This window comes from Mixophyes fleayi, chromosome 2 (assembly GCF_038048845.1).
Source record: "Mixophyes fleayi isolate aMixFle1 chromosome 2, aMixFle1.hap1, whole genome shotgun sequence".
In the NCBI taxonomy this organism is placed as follows: domain Eukaryota; kingdom Metazoa; phylum Chordata; class Amphibia; order Anura; family Limnodynastidae; genus Mixophyes; species Mixophyes fleayi.
Genome location: NC_134403.1, coordinates 88,052,062 through 88,074,418, shown reverse-complemented (window position 1 = coordinate 88,074,418; position 22,357 = coordinate 88,052,062). Strand labels below are relative to the sequence as shown.

General features: G+C 41.0%; 1 protein-coding gene across 1 annotated transcript in view; it reads right to left on the bottom strand.

Annotated features, from left to right (window-relative positions):
* PA2G4 (proliferation-associated 2G4) overlaps positions 1–22,145 on the bottom strand; it is a 22,178-nt gene extending 33 nt beyond the window's left edge. Inside the window, exons 1-13 of the mRNA XM_075199567.1 lie at positions 21,871–22,145; positions 17,619–17,747; positions 16,093–16,198; positions 11,011–11,080; positions 10,351–10,443; positions 7,659–7,722; positions 5,971–6,049; positions 5,474–5,552; positions 5,250–5,383; positions 4,610–4,704; positions 4,124–4,251; positions 3,398–3,451; positions 1–2,542 (exon numbers count right to left, since the gene is read on the bottom strand). The exon at positions 1–2,542 is cut by the window's left edge and continues 33 nt beyond it. Of these exons, the coding sequence (XP_075055668.1) occupies positions 2,489–2,542; positions 3,398–3,451; positions 4,124–4,251; positions 4,610–4,704; positions 5,250–5,383; positions 5,474–5,552; positions 5,971–6,049; positions 7,659–7,722; positions 10,351–10,443; positions 11,011–11,080; positions 16,093–16,198; positions 17,619–17,747; positions 21,871–21,958 (1,173 nt within the window). The 5' untranslated portion in view covers positions 21,959–22,145 and the 3' untranslated portion in view covers positions 1–2,488. The remainder of the gene's footprint in view (positions 2,543–3,397; positions 3,452–4,123; positions 4,252–4,609; positions 4,705–5,249; positions 5,384–5,473; positions 5,553–5,970; positions 6,050–7,658; positions 7,723–10,350; positions 10,444–11,010; positions 11,081–16,092; positions 16,199–17,618; positions 17,748–21,870) is intronic.
* Between the last annotated feature and the right edge of the window lie 212 nt (positions 22,146–22,357).

Here is a 22,357-nt window from a genome sequence, read left to right as displayed (position 1 = left end):
AATATACAGATTGCAAGGGAACTTTGTAACACAACTTGCAGGCATTTTTATTCCAAGAAATACATATCCAATAGTAAAAGGGAGTAGAAAATGTATTACTTCCTTCTTGCAGTCACAGTGATTTAACCCATCTTGGACTGTAATTGCCCCAAAGGGCAATTGCACCACGTCTTCCATAAGCTAACAGGTTTACCATACAAGTGGACCACCCGATATCCCTTTCTCATAAAAAGAAAAGGTTTGTCCCTTCTTGTCGCAAACATGTTGAATGTGTATAACAACCTTAAAATATCCAGCTGTATATGAATCTCGAGGTGGGCCCATTTCAGCCAGCAGTGCTTTTTAAACAAACATACAATTCATAAGATGTAAAATTACATTGAAGCCTCCGTGACACACACGTCTGCCCAGGCAGAAGAGAAGTGTGAAGAAGCCAACACATTTCTGGGAGTAGTGGCAATCTCCTATACCTTACATGTCCTCAGCAATGTACATTTCATACTTAAAAGCTACTTTTTATTACATGATATAAAAATATATATTTTCCCCTGTGTGAGGGGCTGGATGGATGTGTGATCCAATATTAACAAACTGAAATGAAGGGGAGATGCCATTACCATCCTGCTGCACAATTTGTAGCAACAATGTACCAAAATGCTACAAATGGTTCACCAGTTACAGGAACAAACCACAAATATCTGAGGGAGCCACAAATATAAGGTACATTTACTGTAGCATCATAAATTATACCAGCGGCAGGAAATTTCCTAGACATGTTTCTGCAACAGAACATGTATGAAACCCCACCACTTTTTCCTGGTTATGTCTTCTGGATTTTGGAAGCATGTTGGTTCTCCCAATTAACTAATTCCTGTATCAACCTCTTATTGTGTACCCATCACCTACACACAGTGAAGGCAGCCGTTTTAGGGGCTGAACCAAATATTGGTGCAGCCTATATTCTTCTGCTAGGAACTAGTGATGCGCCTAGTGAATGGATAAGTTGCATGCTCCGAGTATTTGTTAAGACAACAAATGATTACTTCCACTAAGTGAAGGTGACAGGTAAACTTTGTGCAGATCATAGGAGCAACCACTGGAAATACAAAAGGAGTCTGTCTTCATGGCTACAAATTAACAGATTAAAGTTGTCTGGGAGGTTTATAGCTATGACAATTATACAAGTAATCACCACATTGCTATGAAAAATTGGTTGCCGATATAACTGCCCATCAATACACAGATCAGAGAAAACACCTGAAAAAAAGTTAGCTACTCAGTTTTGTATTCCCTTCAGCAAAAGTGTTAAAAATAGTCGGTTCCATGTAATGTCTTATCTACATGACAGAACAGATCTGGGTCAGAATTGGGGAGTTTCTTTGGCACAGGATTTCCCAGTATGTATTTTTAAAATAGGTGCTCTTGTTACACTGGTATGCAATCCGGCCCTGCTCTTGAATGACAACTCATTTAGAATATGCTGCACTTATTTATATATAATAAAGTGAGGAATTACCATTTGAGATAGTGCAAAGTAAATTAAAGAGCAGGAAAAGAAAAAGACTTCATAGTACAAATCACTGAATGTTGTTGAGACCCAGTAAGTACTGCAGAGTATCTAATCAGAAAAAGAAAAATGTGGTGCAGCTGGTAACCTGCTATCGTGATCAGTATGACGACTTCACAGGTACAGGAATAAACAGATATTCTAATGAGTAGGGTAAGTACAGTGCACAAGAGGAAATCAGTGAAGGTGGAAAACGTTTGCTCTGGATGCTGAGGCAGCAATCAAATACAAACAGGTGCTGAAACATGGGCATCAGATGGAACATACTGGAAACCAATGTAGAGAACTTCTTACAGATACAAAATGTTATCTGTAATAAACCACTGGTTGCTCAAGAGGAAACAAAAACAGGACAGGACATGACATAGCTCTTCAATAAGAATACAAAAATATTTCCAAAGTTCCCATAATCTATTAGCCTACACATTGGTGATCCCAGTTTCATGTCTCCAGAGGAAAGTGTCCAGAAATGGCATGAGATATAGAAGGGAGAAGTAGGAGGATGGCAGTCTGTAACAGATTTCTAGGAGAGCAGTGATATTTTGCAGACTTAGTGGCAGCATTTGTATAAACTTAAAGGGTCACTTGTCCCAATCTTACAAAAACGTTAACATTCATTTAGAAAGAGGGGCTTAAGACTGGTTTTATGCCGGATTTTATTTTTTTGTCTTTATAATATTTAATTTTTTGGTTAAGTAGTCTGATGTGAAATCCAAAAAGGCTCTTCCCTCAATGTCCATATGTTTGTATCCAAAGAGGGTGGGGGTTAGGCCTGGATCCTCTAGCACTCTGAAATCATTTAACAGAGGCTCTTACTTGTTTCAATTCATTTTTGGTGGGAGAGGGGAGAGAGGCAAAAGTAACACAGATACTAAAAAATAAACTGGCAGGTCGAAGTCAAACACCTCCAGGGAGCTTCCCTCACTCTGTGCCTTCATTATCTTCAGCCGTAGCCTGTTCAGCGTTCTTTGAAGCCTGAAATGTACAACATTGTAATATAAGGGAAGTCACAATTACACATTTAACTCATAATGAATAAATCAGGTCCTCTTTCCAAAACAAATAATGTGTGTATACATAGCTGAGGTATAGGTATAGCTTATATTTGTTAAAAAGGGGAAGTGTACTTTTCAGCTATACAATCCAAACTTTCTCTAATGTCACAGGGAAAACATGGAGTTCACTTTTCACTACGGATTGCCAAAACTCTATAAGCATCCCTCTCCGGTACTAGCTTTTCAACTGGCCAAACACAAAAGGGAGTTAAAGGATATTTTGCTAAAAAAAAAAAAGCAAAACAAAAAAGCATTAATACTTAAATGGTTTCACTGTATCTAGTACAGTGCATTGTCTAGGGAGAACGGGACCGTATCGGTTTCTCCTTTGCATGATCTATCACGGCAACATCCAAATGACGTAATATCCTGCCCCTTGCGGGTGCATTATAATAGAATTATCACATAGGATTAAGACAGACAGGAGCACTTTTGGGAGGAGATGAAAACAAAAAGGCTCTCTAGTATGTTCAAAGAAGTTATCTACGGCAGCACTTGGAAGAACCTAGGTGAATTCATGCAACAGCAATAAAGTCCACCATTTCTTTATAGTTTAGTTAGAAAATAAAATATGGTTTCATGCGTGTTTAAACATGTAGACCACCATGAATAAGTGGTTTTTGTTCCTAAAATGTCCATCTTTATTTGGTCACCTGTTTTATAAAGTATATAGGTAACAAAGCCTATATAGGGCCGTGTTAGCACAGTAAAACCAGCTGTCTACATGCATGCTGAAAGACAAGGTTGGCACAGTATAAAATGAATGAATAGTTACCTTCTTTTTTTTCTTTTTCTGAGTCTTCCGACTAGCTGAACTTTGCAGAAGTGCCTGAAAGAAAAGATTTCAGTTACAAGAAAGCAAATGCTTCGTACATTTATGCAAAAATTACTGCATAAAAGAAATCTATTGCTAAAACATTCTATTAAACAAGAAGTTTAAGTCAGACTTCTACAGTAATTTTGCTAGCTGAAAATAATAAGCATGTGACTCCACCTTCACATTACTAGTGTTCTCTTCCCCTGTTAAAAAGGTATGGAAAGTCCAAAAAGGAAGAGTTTGCACAGTTCAAATATAAGCTATGAGAACCTCATTAAATAGGACAACCCCCTTGGCTTCAAACTCTGAAAAACACGGTGGCCCTATTTCAAGGACCACAGCAGTTCCAGATAAACTCTGCTTTGACAGAGTATAAAAATCTTATTTCACACGGCAATGAAAGACAAGCTGGTTAACGAATTGCTATGGCCAGTCCCATAAACAATCAACTTTACTCAGAGGTGCATTCATTTAAAAATCTCCAGGGTATCATGCCTGGAGAAATAACCATTACAGTCATTGTCAAGTTTCTCCAGAAATATAGGACACTTCTGTGGGTCTACTAAGTGTGCAAGGGGGATGAGCTGCAAAATAATAAAAGGAGACTTGTCCACACATTTTAACAACCTTAATTCTGTTACAAGCAGGCAAAATTTCATGCAATCACCAGAAAACTCTACCCACCTTCAACTCTGTATCCTGAACCTCAAATTCAGATTTGTACATCTCTGATTCAAAGGGGCCACTTGTTATTCTCATGGGTCCATTAGGCATCAAGAGAACCGTGAACTTGAATTGTGCAACATATTCTCCTGAGAAGATGACAAGAAATTACAAAATGCAGTTTCTTTAATGCACAGGTCACCTGAAAACAAAATGATATGCTATTACTGCTATACTAACCTGTTTAGATCATTAAAATGAAGTGTATACGGTGAGCCTATGCAGACAATCTTTGTACTAAACTTAGAAACCTCCAGTAGAAACATAGTAAAATGTTACAGTAGCTGGTACTGCAGCAAATATTTTTTACAACGGTTTATTTTGAAAGAGCTTTGCAGTCATAAAGCAAAACTGATCTTTGTTTTCTCAAAAAGAAAAGAGCAGATGATAAAAGAACTGAAGGCGTCAAGTGGATGCATGAAGAACAGTTTAAAAAATGGCTCTCACCTTCCTTTTCATATAGTACATTGAAAGGCTGGAGCAGCTCGTGCTTGGCGCACTCCACCACACCCATTCGCGCCTTTTTTTCATCTTCAAATGCCCTGGAAAAATAAAGTAAAAAAACAACACTTAAAGTAATCTCCACTCCCACATTCATTGTTCTTAGAATGACATTTACAAAGTGCACAGGGAATCCATCTCACTGAACACAAGGGACAATTTTTATTTTAATTCCACATCTTTTAGCAGAGATTAGGAAAAACAATGGCATTTTGGACACTTGGAAACCATTGCAGCCATCACCAAAGTTTCACGTGGCTCTTCTGACTAGTATGGATTCTTCTATCTTTCTAGAAAGTCAGACATTAAAGCATGAGGATAGTGAATAAGCCTAAGTCAAGTATCTCAGTCCCTTCCTCACTTACTGATTAGCGTGACTACACAGTTTAATGGGGAAACGGCATGTATGTTCTAAATGCATGCTTATCGGTACAAAGAAAAATATGGAGATTCTTCATTTTCTTAATTAAGAAACTAGATATAATAAAGATTTAAAATCTGTGACAAAGACAAGAAAATTATATCTTTGGTTTATCCAGTAGCCCCTCAATGTTGTCAGTATTTGGGAGGACGCAGTGCACTATACCTGAGAGTGAATGGCATGGCACCAAAACGTCTCTCAACTTCACTGAAAAAGGCACGGGAGGTTTTCATTTTCAGACCATACTGCTTTGTGGGGTCCCTTTTGTAAATGGTTGTCCTCTGTCCAGCATCCTTTGCCTAATTTAAATAAGTCAAATTACATATCTCCCTGTAGGTGATGTGACAATACACAGAGAATTCATAAGTTGAGTATTCTACAAATCTTACCTTTCCTTCTCCTGTGCTAATTAGAACATCGACAGCATAAACTTCATGAACCTCAAACTCTGCCTTTTCATGGTCCTTTCTGTAATAACATATACTGGATAAGCACGTTGTTCAACAGAAGTGATGTATAAGAAACTGAAAACAATGCCATATCATATCTACAGGCTCGCCAATCACTCCTGTTCCAAAGTGTACTTGAGAACGGTGACTGGGAGAGAGACTTCTCCTTCACTTTTTATTCCAATAGTTTAAACGCTGCATTCATGTTAGGCTATCAGTACATATAATATACAGTATAAAAATAATTACAACATAATACTAGATTAAAAGTGGTACTGGTGTTTTTGGTTATTTCATTTAAATATCCAAGTTGTAGAAGGGAGGGGGGGGGTGTAGCACTCATCCTTATGGACAAGATTTTTATACTAACTTCAAGATTATTTTAGCAAAGTGCTTCAGTTTTAAGCACACTAAACAAAGCTGGAAGAGAAACATACTTTTGCTGGTCAGTTGGGTTTTGAATGATGGTCTTCTCTCCATCAATGACATGCTGCTTCAACTGATGAGAAAGCATCCCTGGTAAAAGAGATAACGCTTTACTCTTATTGAATTATAACAGTTTGTTTTATAATTCCTTTATTGCAACAAAAGAAAATAGATGCTCTCTCAGTTATGCAGAATATTGTTGGCATGAACTTTTATATTTTTCTTGATGTATGGTTTTATAACGTTTTGCTGATTTTTTTTTTTTTAAAATTAATCCACAAGAAAAATAAATTAGCAGGACCAGTGGTGTTGGGGGTGGGTGCAGCGGCCAAGGCCCTTGGGAGGCCATACAGTAGTTGGCCGCCACTCTGATGTTGCAGTCCTTAAACTCAGGGTCACAGAGAGGTTGGAAGGATTCAACTGAATCCGAAACGCAGGTGTTCCAGAAGGTAAACAAGTGCTCTACAGCTTAATAAAAAAAACAATCTATTAGGAGCAGCCAGAATCTGGCGTTGTGGGATCTGTCAGCTAGACTCTTGGTGCCAAAATATGCTTGTAGGTTGCTCTAGACCCTGGGGCAGAAGTTGGTTTGAGTGGAAGATTTAAAGATTAAACCCTCCAATCCGGATTTAGTAACCCAAGCCTGAGCCGCACCCCCCTCCCCCTCCTCCCTCCCCTTCCTGCAGCGAATGGACACAGGTGAAGAACATTCACACGTCAGAGTAAAATGTGAAGTAAAAGCATGTTTCAGGTTGAACCCACGTGATAAAGTAATCAGTTTGGTCTGGTTTACCGCTCCTGCCAGCTGGTTCTTTGAAATCCTATAAAAGGGCTTGAATACCATGTAAAGTGTGTATCATTAACTTTCAGTGGTGTGCAACAGCTCTTGTAAGAGCTACTGACGCAATAAACACCCTGCTAAGATCCCGCTGTGTTCCCGTGATCAACAGATTAAAGCTAATACTGTAATCCATATCCCAGCTGTCCTGTGCTCATCACTGCATACCACCCTCTACCCAGCAGACCTGATCAAAAGTAGGAATTAGCCAGAGGAACCAAAACAGAAGTGCTGCAGCAGCTCTACACAATACCTGGAAGCAAGTGGTTCCAGGTGCTGGCAGTAATATACTCCTACAACTGTGTCACCAAGGCAGTGCACAGATGGCCAAATCAGCCACTTACAGACTGCAAGTGTTTCCAGCAGAAGTGGTCAGTGACAGCAAGTTATTGATATCAGCAGAATACTATACACTGCAAACCCCCCAATGTCAAAGGCAAGTCTCCATCACAGGTCATGCCTAATTGTCTTCAGAGAACTACGTGACAGTGAAAATATGCCTGGGAAATAAAACCGATAATTGACTTGATCACATTCTTGAAATTCCTAACATTTCTCATTCAATGCAACAAACATAGAAGTTTATATTATACAGAAGTAATCATCAATTTAAATGGTCCCTAAGAATGAAGTCTTATAAAAATGTAATGTAGCACATCGCTGAAAACTTTTTACATCTATAATTTGTAATTATAAAAATGCCTTTTTTTTTTTTCAATTTTACATATGGTAGCCCTTGAATGTAGTAATTGGAAATCAATAGAAGTTTTTTATATTTAGAATTGCTGCTGGAACCTACAAAACAGTTTCCTAGTTCTGTTCTCTGAATTCATTTGGCAATCTATAATAAATGGTACTTGCCTTCAATTGGTACACAGTTAAATGATGGAGAAATCTTGCTCCATGCTTCAGTCACCTGTGTGTTCTGAAAGTGAAAACACATTGCATCAATATATTCCACAAAAACAAAGACATGACAACAACTTTAGCCACTAGTGTTGGTCTTTTATCCCTTATTGTAATCACCCATTAAAGCATAGAAAAGCCAGATTACATATAGCAAGAACAAAAAAGGGCCTCAATGATTTTGAAAAGGAAGGAAATAGGTACACCATAGAAAAGGTTAAAAGGTGCAATACCACAGAGGATTTGTTTTAACAGCAAGTTTTGTACCTTTTTAAATACAAAGCCAACAGTCATTATTACTGATGATTACAGAAGGTTTCCCTACAACAAGGTGTTCTATTTGCAATGGAAGTCACCAAGCTCCGTGTGGTCACGTGTTCGCAAAAGAATATGGGATTTAGTTGTGCTCGCTATAGTATGTCACGAGAGTGTGGTTACCATGGTAATTGCAAGACACTATTTCCATTAGTAGCAGCTTGAACCAGTAAAACCCTAAGGAAAAATGTAACAACTGTATACGAAATCTTAATGGTAACCAAAGTAATAGATTTAAAGAGAACACCTAATTTTTAGAGCTTTGCACTTTTAAGTAATAAAGAACAAAACAGGATATTCTGTGTTCTTACTGGCTGTGGAGAGAAAGATTTCTCTGTAAGGTACTAAAAATGAGGGCTTTTTTTCTGTCCATCAGCTATCTGGAATCTACAGTCTCACTAGTGGGAACACCAAGGCTATAGAGTAAGCGAAGCGAGTAGACGGTTGACTAAGAAATCATAAAAGTACTTTTAAGCCAAAACCTCAACTTGAGCAAACCATCTTCGAGGAGCAAAAAGAGTATAAGAGGGGAAAGTAACATTTTAGAAAGGGCAATGAATTAAGAAGTCCAACAAAAGCATTGCTCAAATATACTAGCAGTCTATTAAGCAGACAAAACATGTAACACGAAAACAAAAATAAAAATGCATATTGTTTTGGCATGGTCCCTCATTTTCAAGACTTCTGGAATCTACTTTAAGTGCTCAACATTTGCATCACCTGCAAGGTGAAGAGTTTGGACACCTTGAGGAAAGGGAGATGGGTTGGTGGGGGCTGAACTTGTGATATATTTTAGAAGACATTAGATTCTGCACATGTAACATGCTATGAACAAATACACCAGAGAACAAAAATTTACTGCAGGTTTATGGTTCCAAGAGCCATCCAGTTAACTGTTCTACCAGGGTCCAATACTTCCATCAGAACCACAGTGGCCTGACTTTATGAGCAAACAGAAAGGCAACAACAGACTGATCCAATAGCTAATAGATCACTGGATCATGTGTGACATAGCCAATCTGGAGTTAGATCTCAGTCTGGCTTTAAGTGAAATCCTTCAAAGGGCAAGAGATGTCCTCGCCGTAAAGGAAATCTCACTGACCTACCAGGGCATATAATAGACAAGCATCCAAGTCCTGCAAACAAGTGCAACATTTAGGCACCTTATGGTTGAATTATAAGGCCAAAACACTGACGTATGGAAGACTCCAGCAGAACAAAGACATTCATGTTCTCTCTGAGAATATCAGCTTTAACTGTTCATTTTGCATTCAGACAATGCTTTTAGGAATAATCGTTCAGAATGGAGGCCCATCTGTATAGGAACTGAAAGCTTGCATGTTATTGGCAGATGCACCTTCTGAGGAGACCTCAAAGCTCTAAACCCTAAGGGTCTGGAATACAGCTACCCACCCTGTGGCTGGCATCTATCTTAACCACCTCTTACTTGATAATATAGCTACAGGGAATACAACCCTAGCATAGTTGACCAGACACCACATTAGGTAGTGCTGAAGGGGACAACCAAAGCTCCTAGGACAAAGATAAGATTGATGCAAATTGAGAAACAGCCCCATTGCATCAAAAATATTCCTGACTACTTTTATTTTAGTCACACCAGAATGAATATCCTGCATTTGCACAGACAGGTACAGAAATATCAGTAATACCTAAGCAATGTGTCTAGGAAACTGCTGCCAATCTATACAGTAGTGAGGAGAAGCCAGATGCAGCTTGCATGATGTAACAGACAGCATCTGAGTAGGTTGCAGTCTCTATATAGTGTAGCGTTACATTAATATATCCAAAACTGAAAAACATTTTTTTCCTGAATTACAACATCCACCATACTCTGTTCTGTTGCTAATGGTAATGACAGTGTCACCATGACAGCTCACAGCTTCTATGTATAATACAAAGTAGGTTTACATTTCAAATTCTGCAGACTATGGACATAAAACAGCCACTGAAAAAAAATCTATACAATATAACACTAAAATTTGGCACATCCTGGACTCCTGAATTTAGAACTCTAAAGCTAGATATGGACAGTGAAACAAGACCGCTGCTTTTAAATGGTTTAAACAGTAAGAGATCCTAGAGCTTGATATCAGTTCAATGTGAAGTAAGCCTTCCGCTCATACAATCTGGTAAACCAGGAGGATATAAATTGGTGTGGTAAATTACATGGTGACATCACAACATATACTATTATTTGGCTTATCTATCCACTTAATGCTATGAAATGCATATGAAAATGATTTCCTAAATGGAGAACAAGTGTAGCATGCGCCATACTCTACCCCATGCTTAGAGGCAACACTGCCCTCACCTGGTTTCCTGGCTTCACCAAACGGAGAGCAGCCTCTGCACAAAGGTGCGCAGCCTTGATAACATCTGCTTTACGACCAGTCACTGGAGAATCCTAAAGCAATTAAAAGAAAATATTTTGGCTCAATGTTTTTAAGATTTAAATGTAGTAGTTTGGGGGGAGGGGGAACCTATCAATAGCGCAGTCTGAATTAAAGCCTTGTTGCAACGTGCAATAATTAGCACACCTCATACATGACAAAAATAAGCTACAAAACTGTGCCCCTCCTTCTGTGATACTTCCGGCAATAATACCCAAGCGTTAAAGCGGAACTATTTGTAAAGGTCACAGTTTGACCCTCATATGAGATTTCAGAAGCAAGCAGCCCAGTCCTAAAAAGCTGGACACTTATTATGCACTTAAAAAAAACTGAGTTGCCCACAGCAGAGGAGGGGCATAGTAGAGGAGGGGAGTAGAGAACAAAGAAGTTGATAAGTGCCTAAACTCCACACCCATTGTCTCGCAGTGTCCCCCAATGGCAGGAAAGAGAAATGTTAGATTTTTTTTATGTAGATTTGTGTATGTGACATGTCTGCTTTAAGATGGCAACATAAAATATTTGCTGACTATACTTTCCATTTAAATGTTATGTAATTTATCACTACTACATCAAACACTTACCTTTGATGCACCAACAACAAAGCTGTGTGCAACATTAGCAATGAAACCATCTACATGGACTCCAAGGTCACTGCAATGCAAAATCAGTTATATTAGTGATGCAAAAGTCCATAGTACCGTACAGTGGAGAAAAAGTGCATATAAGACTTAAGAGAACAGACTGGACATTCAAATTGCATAAGACAAACTAGGCAGGTTATATAACAAGTGTTGTAAAGAACATTCAGGAGACAAGAAACAAGGAAGTGGAAACAAACAAGACGACAGACCGAAGGAGGGCACTGCCTATAAGAGCTTACAATGTAAATGGGGGAGGAGTGAGAGACAAGAGGAGCGAGAATATGGGCATAGGGTGGCTGATTGGACTGGAGTGTGTTCCATACATGTAGAGCAGCACTGGAGCAGTCCTGGAGATGGTGAGGCAGGGTCTAAACACAGTAATGTTTTGAAGGTGAAAACAAGTCTCGGGAGAAGGATTGAATGTGGGGAGTGAAGGTAGACACCCAGACAGCAGGATTGAGGAACAACGACAAATGTACGGATATCCACAGAGAGTTTGGAAAGGTCCCTGGAGAAGGAGGTCGTCTCGCAGTGGTAAACGTACTCTTTGACCTACTTCCATCAATAAAATGTCTGCATACCATACTCTCCGCGGCCAGGCGGGTGCCACCAGTATCACTGGGAGTCCCGTTGCCTTACTTTTCTGAGAACGGGGTGAATGATGGTTATAGGGGGGTGGGGGAGGAACAGGTACCCCAACCGAAAGTTCCATGGCATTGTCATGACATCGACGGCTACCGAAAGAGGGTCCCTGCCCTTGCGCAGAATCTTGGGACCTTCCTGTTGTGCCTTGACGACACGAGATCCAGGTCCAGGAGACCCCATCTCAGGATCAGCGACTGGAAGACCTCTGGATAGAGTGACCACTCCCCCCGGCATTACTGCATGGTGGCTTCAATAATCTGGGATGAACACTGCTGAGATTGTGGGAACATTCTGTTCCGCCTAGGCGAAGATATGTGCTGCCATTGCTCCTGCACTTCTGGTTCCTCCCTGTCTGTTGACATAAGCCACTGCTGTGGTATTGTTGGATTGTACCCTGACCAAAAAGCCCCGAAAGAATGGTCTGGGCACCCCAGAATGTTAATAGACAGGGAAGACTCATGAGTCGACCAAAGGCCTTGAAGCCGTAAGTGAAGGGCCACAGCCCCCACGCGTTTGTGGTCACTATGAGTCAGGACCAAGGGGCAAAGGACCTGTCTACCACCTGGTGATCCTGAACCAACCACCACTGAAGAGACAACCTCACTTTTGAAGACAAGAGGATACTCTGGCGTTCTAACTGCAGATGGGAACCTGACCACTTAGTTAAGAGGTCCCACTGAAAACAGCGGGACCGACCGTAAGGAATTCTCTCAAAGGTCGATACCATCTTCCCTAGGAGACACATGCATAAGTGAATGGTTGGACTGGGAGTGGCCAAGACCTGTGTAATTACTTCTCGTAACGACCTGGCCTTGTCCTCTGGAAGAAACTCTGTTCCCTGGTGTCCATGATGAGCCCCAGGAAGGTCATTCGCTGGCAGGGAATCAATTGTGATTTCTTTAGGTATATTAACCATCCGTGGTCCTCCAGGATCCTGATGGTCAGAGTCAGATGCTGTTGTAACAAATTCGCTGATGGGGCCTTGATGAGGTCGTCTAAATATGGAATTATTTTGACCCCTCTGGAACGAAGACATGCCGCCATCACAGACATGATTTTCGTAAAGACTCTGGGCGCAGTGGAAAGGCCGGAATTGGTAGTGAGCTAATCCAAATGTAAATCTGAGAAGTGACAGATGTCCCTCCCAAATGGGGACATGAAGGAAAGCGCCCTTTATATCTATTGAATCTAAAAATGTGTCTGCCTCCCTCCAGTCCAATGATTACTGATAGGAGGGACTCCATGTGAAATCTGTCCACCTATAGGTGTAGATCTAACATTTTTAAATTTAAAATGGGTCGGAATGATCCATCCGACTTTGGGACCAGAAACAGGTTTGAATAAAAACCTTGTCTTTTCTGGTTGTCTGGTACCGTGGAAATGACTCCTGCAGAAAGAAGAGGCGACACAAAGCCGCATCTCCTGTCCCCTTTCTGGATCGCGGGGTAAAGATGTTGCAAAGAAGCGAAATGGGGCAGGACCTGGCAGGTCTATCATGTACCCTCTCATCATGATCACGTGAATCCAGAGGTCTTGGGAGGACGCAATCCACTGTTCCCTGAAAAGGCTCAATCACCCCCTCCCCTCTTTCTGTCGCAAGAAGGGGTGGATGACAGTCAGGATGACGTTTTTTGCGAACAGGCATCTCGTAGATAGGGAGGACCTACCTCTATAAATGAGTGTCCCCTGCTACCCGTCGGTCTGCCTCTACTCGTTTGACCTCTAGCAAAGGAGTCCCCCCATAGGGCTGCCAGAAAGAACCAAATCGTGCCCTGGCAAATGATATGGTCCAGTTCGGGCCCAAACAACACTACACCCGAACAGGGTAATGTTTCAAGCGATTTTTTGGGATTCTGTATCTGCGTCCCAGGACCCCAGCCATAGCCGAGGGCCTTCTAGCTGCCACTGCTGATATGGAGGATGAAATAGAGGCTGCATTCTGGGCCGCCTCCTAAGTATCCAGACGATTCTTTTAGATGCAGGGCAAGGGGAAGCAATTCTGAATCCTGCACTTCCTCGGCCACCTGTTCTGCCCATGCTTCCATCGCTCTGACAAACCACGCCGATGAAAACATGAGTCTGAAAGAGGTGCCTGCCGCTACGTAGATTGATTTTAAATGACCCTCAACCTTTGCGGTCCATGGCATCCTGCAGGGCCGCTGTTCCCAGCACTGGCAGCGTAGTGTGACGAGCTAAGCGAGCTACCGGAGAGTGTCAACCTTTGGGATGTGTTCCCAGTGGGCCAGATTCTCTTCCTGTAAAGAGTACAGAGTAAGAAATCTCCTTGGAATAGTAAACTTCCGGTCTGGTTGCTTCCAAGCTGCTTCTGCGATGTCTGTTAATTCCACCGACGGTGGAAAATGGATAGCACGCCTTCTCATTTTTTTTTTATTTTTTAAAAGACTTTGATCCGAAGATTTGGGTTCATCCAAATCCATAAGGTCAGGGGCTTGTCTGACTGCCAAGACCAGATTGTCAATGCCCTGATATCTAGGGGATTCTTCCGGGTCGGTGACCTGCGCAGAATAGGAGTCAAAAATATGCTCACCTTCCTCCTCTGATGATCTCTCAGAATCAGAGAGGGATAGGAGAGGATTTGCCGACTGAAGCCTCTTATTTCTAGAAGGTATAGGTCTTGGTGCTTCTAAAAAAAACATTTAATCTATCTAGGCCTCTGACCAAGGATGAGCACCAGGCTGGTTCTCCAGAAGAGGAGCCTGGGTTAGTGAGAGGATGATGGACCCGCCATCCACTTCAGATGCCCCGATGGTCACTGGCATCCCTACTGTCACAGGGATGGCAGTTTCTACAGTAGTGGCGGGGAGAACAGCAGAAAGCTGTAGGCTTAGTAAGCAGTTGGACCAGTGTAGTAACTAACTGTGCCAGAGAAGCTGCCCATGCCTGTTCTTCCAGTAGTGGTAGTACATTAATCTGGGCCTGCGTAGTGTGTGTCCCTGTGTCACAGTCAGTACAAAGTGCCCCCGGGTCCTTTTGTCCAATTGGCAACTTATCTTTACACTTTGCACAAGTTAAATATTTTGTAAGTGGTGCTTTCCCCTTATTAGACATATTTTTAAAGGGGAAACACACTGAAGCGATAGAAAATTCAGTCACACAAGATATAGCTTCAAATAGATACAAGTATACAACTAATGTATGACAGTCAAAGTCGTATGCTGTAACAAGCAATATGAAAAGGATGTAAGATGGTTAAGTAGAATACAATATAATTTTAAATTACTTGCAACACCTCAATAAAAAATATATCCCTGTATTTAATAGAATTACAAAGGTATATAATATTGGTACTTAGCCTTCCAGCTAAGCCAGATATACTGGAGAAGTCAGTAAGCAGTGTCCCCGATGTGATGGCTTAGGAGAGTCCACTGTCTTCCCGGGCAATCTCTTGCCGTGCAGACGCTGTTCCCTGCACTGGGGGAGTCCAATTATGCCAGAAGAGGTGGGGGAGCTCTATATTCCTAGCTCTGCCCCCCTCCCCCCCGGTTTCCTGCTCCTACTATAGTATAGTATCAGTGGCTGTTTTCTTTATATTTTAACAGGCCACCGCATGTCATATCCTCCGTTTTTAAATTCAGTCACTCCTGACTGAAGTTTCTGCAGCTCCCACAAGATCCCCCCCCCCTTTCTCAGAGGGGGGGGGGGGGGACTTTGTATGCCAAGCAAGATGTCGGCCGCCATCGCTCCGAGTACCGGCGCTCTATGCCTGTCAAGGCATCATGGGTATGTCTGGAAGCTGTCAGTGGCTTCATTAAACCGCATGTCACACCGTTAACACTGCCAGCGAGTGCCATCGACTCTCACAAGACGGTGTAGTTTAGTTGCCTAATAGGTGTGTGCTCTCTATCTGTAGAGCACACTCCTCAGATAATATACATACTAAATTAATTTTATGCCATATATACATATCTTTTTCTCACCTTTGTACCATTCAATAGTTACCATTGTTTATTTTCTATTCCCCATAATGCCTTTATTGCCACCCGAGTTCTTCTGTAAATTCCACTTGGGGGGGTGTGGCCCAGTGGCAAGTGCATCATCATTGGGAGTGACCAGGTTTAGAAAGTTTAGACAATATGACAAATCAGGCTAAGAGGTAGCAGACAACTCTTGTTTGCTCCCAGCCTGCACAGAGAAACTATGGAGAAACTATGACCAATATAGATAATTCCCTGTGCTAGGTAAAATTAAGCAAAACTATTTTAGTTTAAGGGTCCTTTAAAAATGTTATGTTACTTACACTGGGTATGCAGTATTTTGTAAGGTAGGCTTTTTCCCTGCTTTGTATGAAGATTGATAGTAAATGGAGAAAATGAAAGCCAGAAACATCAGCAGACAATTCCTCTAACCCATACTTACATCTTTACTAGATCACCATTCTTCAGAAGATAATCTTGGTCACTCTTCAGAGGAGAGAAGTGACACACAGTGTTATTAACAGATATACTTGTTGGAAAGGCGATTCCTGCAATACAAACAATAAAAAGAGCACAAATGTTAATCAGGAAGCTACAATTATGTGCATAGAGTAATTAGCTAATTAATAGTTTTATTCATCAGTTTCTAAAGGCCAAGAGGTAATTCTTAACTGCATTATAAACTGAATAGCTCCAAACACCCTTCAAAGTTTTTATTTAAGAAGCCTTTTAACACAGTGGTGGGCACAGATGGCCCTGATGCAGCATGAGGCACTTCCAGGGTCATAGGAATCACCAGGGTCATGGGAAACACCCCAGTAGGGGGAAGAGTGCATTGGCACAGGCTATGTAGCAGCGGAGTTCTCCCCAGGACCTATTTCCCGGGTGCTGCACCCGGCTGTTTTTACCTGATGATGATGGTGCCACTCGGCTCTTGGAGTTCATGTGACTCCTATTATGATGGGCAATATGTGAACACTGCAGTCAGCAGAGTGTGTTAGACCACTGACCACCAGAGTGACCAGTGCTGGCAGTCAATCCAGGCAGAGCCTCAGCAGTCAGGCATAAAAAAATGAATTCTAAAAAAAAATATAAGTGTGCCCTGCTCATCCAGCAAGTGGGCAATAACCCAAAGTCTTTATAATTAATATAAGTGTTGGCAATATCCTCCAATATTTTTCGCTATTATTGCAAAGTGTTACATTGCCCCCACTCAGCTGCTTTTAATGCCATGCGGATGGCAGCATTCTCTGGGGAGAACACAGTAGCAGGTTACTCCATAAATGGATACCAAGATCTTTACACCACCTACTTTCTATATGGTGATCACTTCATGCCTTGACCGAAGTCCACACGAGATGTTTGTGAAAGTTTTAATGTCACCCACTTGCTTTATTTTACCACATCAAAACTCCTCCATGCAAATTATAATTTGTTTAGAAGCCTGGATATTACACTGCCCAGACCCTCACATTTTGTGTGTCATATCCTTGGCACTCATTGCTGCAAATCTTTAGTATAGCCATTGGGCTATTAAAGCTGGTTGGTGCATCGGGCCTTACATAATTGGCACTTGCCACAGCAGCCCAGGGTTCGCAGAAAATAGCTGGTGACATGGTAGGAAAGACTGCAATTCAACCTAGTGTATGACACTTCCAACAGCGAGTCTTAAGACAAGCAGCTTGACACACCGGCACAGAGACAATGCACGAGTTTCAGGCGGGGTTTAAGTAGAATATACAGATTTCCTCAAAAGACTTTACCACAACAGGTTTATGTTAAAAAAACAAAAACCTTTAATAATGATGATTTTTTTCCATGTTTATGTACATTGGTAATACTTCCCCTTTGGCTCTGTTCAAATGTCCACTGAATTTCACAAAGCAAAAAGTAAGCTATAAGCTGCAGATCAAAACAGATTATGTAGTAGCAGAAAGCTTGTTTTCAACTACAAGAGTAGGTACTTACCTTTTTTTATTTCTTTTTCTTTTTTGAAAATCTTGCCAGTTTCCTCCATAATCAAAGCATCTCCCTTTTCGCACAGGCTAAGAATAGAAGCATCCGGAGCGGCTGCCTCCACAAGCGCACGCAGGACCCCTAAAACGGACAAAAAGCAGAAGGTTATTCAGCCTGAAACGCTTTCATTTGGCAGCGCCACAATGTGCTTGAGTGGGTGGGCTAAGCAACATTTGTTTGATTTGTGTGGGAGATTCCATTCTTAGCTAAATTATTCTTTTACAGAGCAGTCATGTCAGATAGTACAGAATATTTATCTCTTTAGAGGAAAAAATACCGTTTTTTCCAAGCAGGTAAAATGAAAGGATATAGTCAATGTTAATGTGCCCATGTCCATCAATTTGTAAAAACCATGGTCAAACTAATGACGTTCCATAAAATAGTCAGCAATAGGCCAGGATGCATTTGCATTAATAAAACTACATGTTTGAGAAAACTACAAATATAAAGTAGTTTTGTTAAGCAAGAATAACTGGAACAATGTTCTGCAGACCAAAGAGCTCAATGTATTTGTGGAAAAATGTATTTCTGAAATCAGTGTTATTTTAGATAACATACAATTTGGACAAATATCTTCTACTGGCTTTATGCATCAATCTTCTATCAATATAGAGCACCTGAGAACAGCAGATAACTTTAAATAGTTTGTAGGAATTTCAATGTAATAGGTAGAGTACATACTACATATGGTAATTTCAGAAACAATTATTTTAATACAAATTATGAGACCCACCCGAGTGTGAGTATTATACCGCTGGACATTGTAATATTGCAAATTATGGCTGCAAAAGGTTTGATTTTGGGTTCAGTTCCCTTCTCTGTATGGTTATCTGCTGCTGCAGCAGAGGTAATCAGCCAGAGTGAAAAACAAACGCTATCTGTGGAACAGTTACAAAAAGTTAAAAGTCTATTATGTTAGATCATTATTCGTTATGGTTAATTATAAAAGACTTGGCTTTTAAAGGCAGAATCGTCAATACTTTTATCTATATTGGAGTCATAATCTACTGCAGCAAACAGTACCTAAAAATGTTTTGCTGATGAATTGCTTTTAAACAAAAAACAAAATGTTGTCTTTGTAAACACATCAGTCATTCTGCATGAAAGCTGAGAGCTTCAAGGAACACTGATGGTTTGAATTATCTCAGGTAATGCACCACACCCATAAATTTAATGGTCTCAGTTTTACACTAGAACATATTCAGACATGTTTTATGAACAAAAGCACAGAACTGAAGAAAAAGTTAGGATATCCATTATTATTTTTATTATACAAACAAACTGTTAATCATGTTTCAGAAAGTATTATTCCAATTGCCCACTCCACCATGGTTTTCCCTGTGTGCTAGCAAATGCATTCACTTTTCACCTAAGCACTAGATGAGGAAAGGTCAGTAGCATATCTAATGAGTCAAACAACATTTTACATGTGGTCAAATATCCTAACTCTCAACTGCACTTAACTAGCTCATTCACATCTGTATGTTAAAGGTAGAGAAGAACATGCTTTTGATGTTGTTTAAAATGGATTCTCGTGGAATACAAAAGTTATGAGAGTGTTCCTGCGTTTTGCTGTATGTAAACTCGTGTTATCTATTTTTTATTAACCTCTCGATATGCTGTAATGTCTTCTTTTTACTGAAAAAAAGATGTTTCTAATAAAAAGTAAAAAAATAAAAATAAAAAATGGATTCTGGTGTACTTCCTTTTTCCTCTAATAAGCCAATTCCCTATTTTGTTTTTAAAGCCATTCTAGGATTTTATAGAACAGAAAAGTGGTCCACATTTGTGTGCCAGAATTTCCTACATACAGCAATTGAAAGATAGTGTGTATTAGCACATGAGCATTGAACATAAAATGTTCTTAAATGCAGTGTGAACATTTTAGAATATAATGGTTAAATGTTAACTACATCATTAGAAAGCATTAGCTCCATTTTTAAACAAAAAATAATTTTAATTTGTTGCTGCAAAACAGTAGGAAAGAGTGGGTAATTACTCCACAAGGAGGGCTGAGAAACTATTCCACAACTTAGCCCTCTCCCCATCCAATAACAGTAACACCAGGACCTTTAACCAAGCTAGTAATGGATTCTCTTCTCATTGGTGGCCCAGATGGACCAGGAATTGTACTCCCACACTGCACTGTCATCTGCCTTACTACCAGCGTACACTGACTTTTATAGGTTATGCCATTATTGTCACAACTTAAACTGCACTCCACCCCCCACCATTCCTACTTCCATCAGTTAGTGGTATTGTATTACTCTTGCACATTTCAGGCCAGCTAAGCGTATGTGTATTCTACTTGTTTTTTTTTTCTTTTTTAATACATACTTCTGTGTATTGGCTCGGACTGTCACACAGTACCTGCCAGCTCTATACAGTGTCACCTACTCTATTTACTTTTGTTATTACTTTTTGTATAATGTGTAACTTTATAAACAAAAGGTATAAAAAAAAGTTATTGGTAACATACAACACTGGTAAATGACCATGTTAAGGGATTTGTCATGATATTTTACATTGTAAATTTGACATTAATTTTGTGATGCCGTTAACAGCTTTAATACTCATGATTAGGCATCCTTTTCCTCTCCTTCACCATCACCCACAGTATTATACCCTTCAGTTCAATTCAAACGCTCCATCCACTTCTCCAGTAGGAAAAACAGCCATCAATGATACTGTTTTGCCTTCTCTCCTGCACTTTTACATCTCTGCTGCGTCTTATGTCCCCTAAACACCTGCCTCTCTGCTTGTTCCCCTCCAAAGGGTCCTGAAATAGTAATATTATCTTATTACTCAAGTGGCAGAAGAAGCAGCAACAGCCACAGCTTCATTATCTGGGCGTTAGGCAGTTTGGTAAAGGAGGAGCAGTACAATTAAGAGGGAGGAGGGAACGGGTGTGTGGCTGGCTAAAATAAGGTTTAGTGCTATAAACTGCCTGAAAATAGTCATACAAAGTTTACGCCACTAAACTTCATTACCTTATAAAGAATCAGACCTGGGCCATTGTTTCAAAGACTGCCATCTGTCAGTAAGCGAACAATCATGGGCTATACATTAGTGAGCAGGTTAAAACATTCATGCAATACTGTAGACATAGGGAACGCCAGAACTGAAAAAAACTTGAATAGAAGTTCCAGAATCATCAATTTGTACTGTGTAGGTAATTCTATGGATACAATGCATGGTTTACTACTTGTATAGAACTATAGGATGGGGTTGGGTATGCCTACAGCCATAGACTGAGCAATTACTCCTCAGTTGATACAAAGTAATTGTTATACATACAGAGTGTGTATGTTGCATCTCTTAAACAGCCATCTATAGGGTAATCTATTGTGTGAACACATTATACTGTTGCCCTTGTCTCTATGCAATCTGATATTTTTTTGTAATATTTAGCCCCCATGAGGCTCCAGAAAACTATTATCTCACTATAGAGTGTTTTCCAACGTGATAATATGTTGCTTGCTATAGATATTTCCTTCTACTAAATATCCTCAATGCATGGCAGTCGGAGAAATGTGCCAAGCAACCCTATTTTTAAATAAGATCACCCTTTCTAATTAGTTTGCCATGCTTTATTATGCATATTTATTATGTATTATTAATACATTAAACTTGCTGAGGAGCCTGATATAAGTAGTACACATGATATAAGTAGTACACATGAGAGGTTAGAAATAAAAATGTGGACCTAATGAATTTATCAATTCAGACTCAGTTTAACTCTACAACATGTTCAGCAGATGCCAAGATAACATACAGAGAAATTCACATCACTATTTAAGTGCTGTGTGCGACTGTATTAAGCAGGGTCATCGTTCAGTGACAAAACCTGGACAATAGGATAAACACTGGACTGTCACTATATGACGTGGTGCCGCCAACCAGCTACTAAGTATCAGGACAGGAGGGAACCGAGGTAACACTGCAGGCCCGGCAGACACGTGGGTGCCCAGGAGATGTATGGGTGCCGGGGAGGCACATGGCAGCCGGGACACGTGCGATCCCCTCCCCCACAGCCATTAACACACAGTCCGGCAGCACAACGGCGGCCACGGGGTTAATGAGGAGAAAGGTCGGGTCCGGACACCTCTCCGCCGAACCTGGGCCGAGGTGGCCCGACCACCATCCCTGTCCACATCCAGCCCAGCCACATCCCACCGGGTCCTGCTGACAGCCGGACACTCACTGTTGGCGATGTCGCCCCCCATCTTATACTTGGTGACCACCAGGTCCTCGGCGACGGTCTGCTCCTGCTGCTCATCGTCACCCGACATCTTGGCGTTCAACGGTCTCCCCTCGATACGGGCACAAGCGGCTGTGACGAGCGGCAGACACAGAGAGAGCGAGGACTCAGGAGGCGGGAGCGCACCGCAGGCGTCGGGTTGAGGGTCAGGCGAGCTAGGCGCAAAGGACGCTGGAAGCTGTAGTTCGTAGTCACAACGCCGATGTGACGTGGGTGGCAGCCTCTGGAGACCGACTACCTGAGCTGCCCACATCTGCGCGCGTGAGTGTTCGCAGTGTATGCCGGGAATTGTAGTCAAACCGCCCATGAGAGCGTCTCCCCATAATGTATAGTGATAGAAGGGGCGGGCCCTGACGGCTGTCACTGTGACAGTCAGAGAAGTAGAGTATGGCTGCTTCCAATGATGCTGAAATCTGGATGAGTGTTCTTT